Source organism: Pavona decussata, unplaced genomic scaffold (assembly GCF_977016875.1).
Source record: "Pavona decussata unplaced genomic scaffold, jaPavDecu1.1 SCAFFOLD_425, whole genome shotgun sequence".
Lineage (NCBI taxonomy): Eukaryota > Metazoa > Cnidaria > Anthozoa > Scleractinia > Agariciidae > Pavona > Pavona decussata.
This window is the reverse complement of record NW_028145782.1, coordinates 7,501-16,008: the sequence shown is the minus strand read 5'-3', so window position 1 is coordinate 16,008 and position 8,508 is coordinate 7,501. Positions and strand designations below refer to the sequence as shown.

Here is an 8,508-nt window from a genome sequence, read left to right as displayed (position 1 = left end):
TCAGTCTTCATCATCTGTGTGACGAACTGTAAAAAAAAAAGCATTAACATGAAGTTCATGGATAGTTTGTATAAAGCACATGTATCAAAGTGTCTCTTTATTTCTATCTGGATAGATCAGTCAGGACCTTACAACATTTTAGTCTATGACTGATAAAAAAAAAGTTACAGGATTGGTTTGTTTTGCTCCAAGTGGGTGACAGAGGCTGAGTAACGGAAACCAAGGTGGTGAGAATGCAAAAAGCCCAAAACCGGTTTTGCTTTAAGGTGATTCCATCGAAAGAACGTTTGTAATGAGAATTTTTTGAAAATCTCTACAGATGTTAAGTCCATCTAGTACATCAGAAAAATAAAATAAAAAGAGGGGGTCACCGTCCTTGTTTTCACTCTAGAGGGCTGTAGTATCTCACTATTTTCTAGGCATGTGATATATTGTTGTGGCATATTAAAGGAGCTAGTCTTCAGCGAGAAGTGCTTACTACTTCCAGAAAGTTAGTACTGACAATAAAATACTAGCATTTTTCTTTTAACAGTACTGTAACTTTGTAGTAAAACGACATAAAGTGGCTAAATAAATTAATCCCATAGCATAACAGGGGACATTCGAGCGGTTGTACGCTTCCCGCGAAACGTCCAAAATTGATCGTAGTAGTGATTTCACAATAATTTTTCGAAATTGAATAATGAAAAATTATTGAAACTGGGATATAACTTAGAGAGTCGTATTTTCTTTAATTTCGTTGAATAAAAAATGGGGGTCACCGTGTTCGTTTAGAAGGAAAGGACCATTTATTTTCCTGCCGAGCTTAACCTCAAGGAAATCCCGCAATGTTGTGCGTGCGCGCGCTCGTGCGCGCGCTAAATGACGCGAAAAATTATGCGCAGCAAGGATGCGCAATGCAATTCAGTGGAATCACCTTAAAGCCTGCAAGGCACGCTAAGATTCTAGTTGCTTCGTGAATGGCTGCCAAGGAGCTGTTTTTGTCCTCTTTAATAACTTTTGTAAGATATAAATTCAGCAAATTGATAATCTTACCGGACAATCTATGACATTAAATATTAAAATAGGCCAGTGGCAGTAATTTGCTGAAGATCGGTACAAATATTTATCCACCGCGAAAAATGACGACTACGTGCGCGGCGCTGGCCCTTTATTGTGAGCATTATTCAGGATCCTAAAGTGTATGTGTGTTTGTGTGTTTGTGAGGACCGGGGAAAGGGTGTCTAAAGTCTTCAAATTTTGACGTTGAACCTAGAGCAAAAAGCGCTGTGTTTCTCTACTTGGAGCGCGGACAAAGGTGCTGATTCTCGAGCCCTAAAGCTAAGGTACGTTTTGTTTTCTTTTAGAGCCCTAGACAGTCAGTGTAACCCAAGACATCTTAAGATATAAGCGGGAGATTTCTGCAACCATCCTCTACGTTTTGTAGGATTTCATTGAGGGCTTGTGGGGTCACTCAACTGAAGGCGGTTTACCGAGGCCGGGAGAGAGAGCAAGAGAAAATCCTTTGAAAGGAAAGAAACCACTGTATAAGCATCCCACTTATCCATGTATTTTTCAGCCAACTTGAAAAATGAAACTCACCACTTTGCTTGCAGGCTGTATTTGAAAATTGAAAAAGCAATACAATCAGCATACTGACGGCAGCTAGTGAAATTGACACGAGTGGAAATACCAGACGTACATAATCTCCACACTCTTCACAGTCTTCAGATTCACCTCTGCAACGAAAACAAAAAATAAGGGAGCCTATAAAGGTAGTTGCGTACGTTTGGTGGAGATATGAATAGAAAACTAGCATTTTCGATTCATTGCGTAGAACACAATCTTGTGTGAAGCCATCCAAAACGGCGTTAGCATTATTCGATTTTTCACGAAATTGTGTCATTTATTAACGATATTATTCGGCTTACCTTCGTTCAGGAAACAGGTTTTGAATAAGCATGATCAAGGGTCCCCCTATTATATGTGACGTGAAGCTCGAAAAGCCAAAAACGAAACCAGATGTGCTCTGAGAGGGAAAATAAAAATATATAATTTTCGCTGTAAGTTAAAATACCGAAAAATAAAAGTAATCTCCTGAAGGCCTTTTTATATTTTCTCAAGAGTCTATGTGATATTTTTTTTTTCAGTCAGCGTAGGCCACACGTGACAAGCAATTCCAATATTAAGATTAAATTTATTTCAAATATTAAATTTCAGGTGATTATGAATGAGCACCCACGCCTTCTATTTCATTTAGGCCTTTGAAATTGTCACGGAAATATGGGCTCTTGCAACTAATTTTTAATTCTTCTTTGTTCGATTTTGAATCCTTCAGACACATTGACCTATAATCAGTTGGCAAATTCGTCACGTGTGACATAGATCACAAAATCGTTGCACGCATTTGAAAAGAATCTATGCTGGTTATAGAAATTCGTTTTTAGAACAACAAAAGGAAACCCTTTAGGATTTTATGCAAATTGAAAGAGCCGATCTTCATATTTACAGAAACTATCACAATTTTCATATATCAAGAGAACTGCATAAGTCTGACCCTCAGTAAGCTTATAGGTGAAGTGGTGCCTCATCTGATGCAACTTAGAAATTGTTTTTCGGGTTAGTAACCAACAAAGTCTTCAATATTCTGATAATTTTTTGGACTTTATTGAGAATTTAACTTTTTTCAGATTAAAGAACAGAAAGACTTCGTGATCTTCAAAGATAAAACGCAAGTAAAATATAACGATTCTTCAGTAACTATTAACTCACTTTGTTTTCTCCAATGAGCTCTGTTGCAAAGCTAAGTGCATTAACAACCATGGAGGAAAATCCAAATCCCAGCAGCACAACGGCAGGGTAAGTCATGACGCTGTTGGACTGGGTGATGAAATAAAACCAGACAGCAGCGCAGATCACAAGAAAGGCAGCTAAGATGAAGCACGACTGAAGCCAAGAAGAAACGAATTGGATTAGAGGTCGTTTCCACTTCTCCCCTTTTCAAGTGCATTTTGGGTAGATAAGAACTCAAAGCAAATGAAACACGTTTCAACGCTAATCATTTCAGACTGAGTGCCATGACAATTTCCTTGATGTTTTTAGCGTTATCGATGTTGAATAGAATTTCTTAATTCACCAATATAATATTAGAAATGAAATTATACACTGTTCAGCATATGTTGATTAGTGAGCGCAACATCTTTTTTGATAAATAGATCTGTCAGCAAAACATCGAATGTCCCGTCATCAGTTGAGGCTTACTGCCATACCTTATTTCCGATTCTTCCAACAAGTTTCTTTGAAAATCCTGATGATGCCGTTGCACTTATCAGCATTATTAGTGGAAGGTAAGCAATGGATTCCTGGGGAAAAAAACGGGAATTTATATTACGGACAATTTTTTCCTGTAACCTTTTGCTCGAAGTATACGTGTTGCATATTAAATTCAGTGTTTATTAAATATAAAAAGTTTCAAAGACATCCTTTCGCAAATAAACTGACTTTGAAACTGGTGCCAATTTAAAAACGGACAGATGGAGAGATAGATGGGGGATTATGGGCAATAAATTAAACTGAAAAATAAGACATAGGAGGGAAGATCCGTAATTGAAAAACTATAATACAATGAATGGATGGACTTAAGAATGGACGTATGGGCGAAAACTAACATAACTACTAAGAATGGCTATTCGAACCTTTTTAAACTTGAGGCTGTAAATGAGGAAAAGTGGCAGATAGGCGTAGGTGTTTTGTTGAAGGATCCTTGCACACGCCAAGATGATGGCCACCTACGGGAGGAAGCAAAACAGAAACGTTAACGCAGCTACAATATGACATATAAATGACTTCTTAAAGGACTTTAATCCAATAACATAAACTGTCGTTATAGGATGAGACCATTTACCTTGTAAAGATGAGGATCCTTAAGCCAGGCGCCCACTGTCTTGGATACAGGTGTTACTGGAAGAGCAGACTCGGGATCACTAGAGGCATTGGAAGGCTTGCTCACTTTGCTATCTGACAAAGTACCACCATTCATTTCCAATGATTTCGGCAAAACGGTGCTCGATGGTAAGTCGTATGCGTTTTTGTCAGTGACTTTCTCTGCATGACATGGACTTGATTCCGTTTCACTGACATCAAATCCTTTATTTTCAACTCCAAGGGAGTCATTTTTTACTGAGGAGCCTTCTTGGATACTTTTTTCGGGAGTTTCATTGGCGCTGGTCACCTCTTCACTGCTGCTTGTTTCATTTGGAACTTTCAATGTCTGTCCGTTCGCGTTGCATGGCTCTTCCAAACATGTCCCATTGGAAGTCTTCTCGTCACCATCAGTTACTCCTGCAAGTCCGAAAAATAATGTTTATATGGAACGCTTTTTTTGCGCTTCGACGATTAGGCTTCGACGTCAACCGCTAACATTTGAGTATGAACGTGAGCTTTGTGCTGGAGGGAAGACCCAGATCAATTTCCATGCATGTGGTTGTAATAAACTACACGTATTTCTTCGCAGCCAACTTTTTAACTTGTGATTACTCCTATCTGCATTCCAATTTGTTCCCTTTCTGGAAATAGGACAAAGCTAACGCCCTCTATGGAAAATCTCCAGAGTCAACGCTTCCTTTTCGTTGATTCCTCAGCCAATACACTAGACGCTTTTAGTAAACCTTTGTAAATCAAGAACGCTAAAGTCGTATTCACTAGAATAGGGCATACCTGTGGCCATAGGGGGCATCAATTTCACAGGAATAATCGATGCACACGTTTTTCTCTGAAAGAGAAGGAAATTCAAGTCAAGGAAGAGATCGACCAATTTCTGAGCATACCCGATGAGCTGGAAGTCAAAACGACGCACACATATAACGAACCGTAATCGACCTTCTTTGTTATTACCAGCTGTCTTTGATTGATTTGGAAAAAGCAGATCAAAATGTATGCGTTTTCAAATTAAAATGCTTGTGTGGAGGGGGGCTTACCACAAACTTTCCAGATGAAGAAAACAATTTCTTCGTCTTCTCACCAGTACGCTCTTTGGTTCCAACGTGGAAAATGAAAGTAAACAACACACCTACAGCTGTCAAAATCATGGCCAGTACCTGGAAAAGCACGAAATAATAATTTATGTCGTTTACTTACTAGGTATTGTGCCTCCACAAGGTACACTTACTCTTAAGCTAGAACTTCAGACTTTCTTTTCTACTGCAGTACTTAGAAACATCAGTCTCACACAATCCTTCACGGCTTCTTTGGAACCATTGATGTATAAATTGTAATGTACTCAACAACATCCTAAACTGTAACTATTTTTCCACCCCGGCAAGTGTAGTAATGTCTATCTATTAGCAAGGTACTTAGACAGAAATCCCAGTATTAACACCAACTATTCAAACAGATGAAAGGGAAAATGTTTAAAAATCGTGTAACCACTCTAGATTAGCCCATACATTAACTTAAAATGAAGTTTTTAAGTCATAATTCAGTAACAATTGTTCCATACTTTTTAAGTTTTCTAAAACAAAACTTTTAATTAAGTGTCGATGCAATAAACTGCCGTTGTGCTAATGTTTTTCCCTTGGTATGCACACGGTATTAAAGGAAATATCGCAGAGTATACGTTACCGTGAAATCCATGAAATTTTTTGCAGAAATTCGATCGCCAGTTTTTTGATCTAAAATTGCCCAAGCCACAAGATAAGTAGTGATGCCACTTAAGTAGGTAAAGGCGGTCCTGAAAAAAGGAAAATTGGATACCAATGAGTGTGTTAAGGACGTAAATAATGATAATCCGGGTGAGTGTAGTTCTGAGAAGGACTGTCTTTGGTGACATTGACTGATATTTCGACCACGTTTACCTGAGCGGAAGTCATAATCAGAGTTAATTAAGTAAAGTGTGAAACGTCAGTAGATGGTATAAATGTCTAGTTATTGACCTGATTGGTTAACGAAGTTCTGGTGTTATTGGCTGTAAAGACTGTAAAAAGTGATTAGTGCGTTTTGATCCGTTTTTGTGAAAAGTGAAAAGTCCGTTGGTCTATTGTTAATAGAACCAGTGGTTTTGTCAATTTTGTTTGATTGCTATCAATAAGTCGTTTGTAAGGTGGTGTTTGTTCTAAGTTAGTAAACCAGCTTTCCAGAGTGAATGTTGATAGTAAATCGTACTATAGGTAATGCACTTAGCACAGTCCCAGTCGATTTTGTAAATGAGTGTTTTTTCTCAAGAAAATGCAGGTAAGCAAAAACAAAGCTCAGTTGGACCTCGGGTGAGAGACTTTTCCCTCAGAAGAAAAGTAACGAAAGGTTTTCCTCATGAGTAGATATTGTAAATAAGAAGGAGGAAATCATCCTTGCGAAATAATAATACAGTAGGTTTATTGGTGCATAGTGGTAGAGCATTTTTGTCTTTTCCTTCCGTCCCCCCAAGTAAAATGCAAAAAAATGGATTTAGAAGTAAAGAAGGTGACTGGCAAACCTCAATGCACTCAATTCAACTGCCTCAGTTTGATCTTTAGCAATGACTGGCATTAGTGAAAGATGGCCAATTTCCAGTATGTTGCCTGAAACAGCCAAAAAGGTGTTCAGTGTGGCCAAATATACCAGAATTTGCCATTTTCCATCATCACCACGGCAAAGAAAACAAGGGCTGAAGAAGAGCGCTATGGAGATTGCTGCCAGCACAGTTGCAAACAAATGCCACGACTTCCTCCTTCCAAGCTTGCTGGACAGGAACGGAATATTGATTCTGTCAACCAATACAGCGCAGATGGGTGACATCAGTACGTGAACCATTCTTTTTTGAAGAATTAACCAGCCAGAATCAGCCGCAGAGATGCTGAGCACTTCCATTAAGAAAACCAGACGGAATGAAAAAAGCAGCTGTCGCATTATATCATTTAACACGTGGCCCACTCCATAGGAAAATCGTTGAAAAGGTGGTGTGCGTGATTCCGAGCTTAGCTTGACGGATTGGCAATGAAACTTCAACATAGGCATGTTTGGCAACCTGTAAGTAACATTCACATCATCACATTAATCAGTACAAAATGCTCTTCCGGAGAGTCTTGTTAATAAGAAACCTTGACAGAGCAGAAGCTAAACTAATCCAACCTAATCAGGTCTAGCGAAATAGTGCTTAATGATAGAAATGTTCTCAAAAGCTATTTTTCATCAATGGAGATGGTTTGGCCATAGCCTCATCTGGTAGATCATTCCACTAAACAATCCCAGGGTAAGTTAAAGCCCGTTTCAGACGCCGTACTTCACATGAGCCGAATTGAATTCAATAAATTAAGGAGGCTCGCAACAGTTTTCGGGCATTGGTGTGGATCTTTTGAAATCAATATTTCGCACGGAAGGCTTGCTTCGATTTCCATCATGCTACGCCACCTAAATAATAAACATAAATATTCATTGCACTAGAATAGTAGCCGGAAAATACCAGGCAAAACAAAATATAACTTATGTTCAGAGAAAGAGAACAGCGACTGAAACTTCAGTGGCCGAGTTTCAGCCGTCTTATCTAACACCCGAAATGGTTCATAAACCTAAAACTTGCGCAAAAATCAAGACGAATTATTATTCAAACGCCTCACAATTGAAAAGTAAAATATGTAAGGACAATTTCGAAATATTTTGATTTATGCAAATTACAAGCTTTTCGACTTATTTTAGCCGTTTTAAAACACAAATAACTTCACATCGCAACGACCTATGAAGCCCAAGGTAGTTTTAGAATGTTTTGCTGTGATAAAAGATGTTTGAACAGCAATGAGAAGTTATATCAAGTTTTAGTATATACCGCACAAGTGAATAGTACTTTTCGCGCGCGATTGGTTAGCTCGGAGGTGATTAGCCAAGTACTATTCACCTCCGAGCAACCGAAGAGAAACAAGATGGCTTCCCGTTTCGCCACGGTTACTTAAGAGGAAATTATTTCAATAAACGAGGCGGCTGTTGAAAAAAACAAAACAAAAAAAAGGCAACAAAGTTTGGTTTGACGGCATTAAATGATAAGTTATTTAATCTTTTCAACCTCATTTTCCAGGGCGAAAAAATGAAAATTCAATACCTAGTTTACGAAAACTGCCGAGCACTAAAATTACAATAAAAACAATAAAGCATCTAATATTTTTCAGCATGGTTTCAACAACAAGGCGAATTTCACAGAAAAATTGAAGAATTGACACTGTACGAACTAAAAAAGTGTCTCCGAAAGTTTTAATTGTCTGCAAGAAAGCGAGACGGAACTTTCTACAATAAGAAATCGCTTACCGCGTGGCTCACGAGATTTTAAAATTTTATACCATTTGTCGGCATATTGTCAGATATAAAATAATTTTTGGGTCCACTAGTTATTCAGCTTGTGTGGTATATACTAAAACAATTATTCACCACAGTGTCGGTGTCGGTGAAAGTGATGGATATTTACCTCGCCGCTTCGCGGCTCGGTAAATATTCATCACTATTCACCTCCACTTCGGTGAATAATTGTTAATTATTTTTCTTGCGTTTTTAACATAATTTGCCCATAAG

General features: G+C 38.3%; 1 protein-coding gene across 1 annotated transcript in view; it reads right to left on the bottom strand.

Moving 5' to 3' along the window:
- Positions 1 to 8,508, bottom strand: part of LOC146450813 (major facilitator superfamily domain-containing protein 12-like) — a 10,764-nt gene continuing 2,256 nt past the window's right edge. Inside the window, exons 2-12 of the mRNA XM_085099939.1 lie at positions 6,449 to 6,979; positions 5,599 to 5,707; positions 4,956 to 5,075; positions 4,696 to 4,750; positions 3,884 to 4,320; positions 3,675 to 3,767; positions 3,249 to 3,341; positions 2,752 to 2,925; positions 1,911 to 2,008; positions 1,582 to 1,718; positions 1 to 26 (exon numbers count right to left, since the gene is read on the bottom strand). Coding sequence (XP_084956065.1) covers positions 1 to 26; positions 1,582 to 1,718; positions 1,911 to 2,008; positions 2,752 to 2,925; positions 3,249 to 3,341; positions 3,675 to 3,767; positions 3,884 to 4,320; positions 4,696 to 4,750; positions 4,956 to 5,075; positions 5,599 to 5,707; positions 6,449 to 6,969 — 1,863 coding nt within the window. The 5' untranslated portion in view covers positions 6,970 to 6,979. The remainder of the gene's footprint in view (positions 27 to 1,581; positions 1,719 to 1,910; positions 2,009 to 2,751; positions 2,926 to 3,248; positions 3,342 to 3,674; positions 3,768 to 3,883; positions 4,321 to 4,695; positions 4,751 to 4,955; positions 5,076 to 5,598; positions 5,708 to 6,448; positions 6,980 to 8,508) is intronic.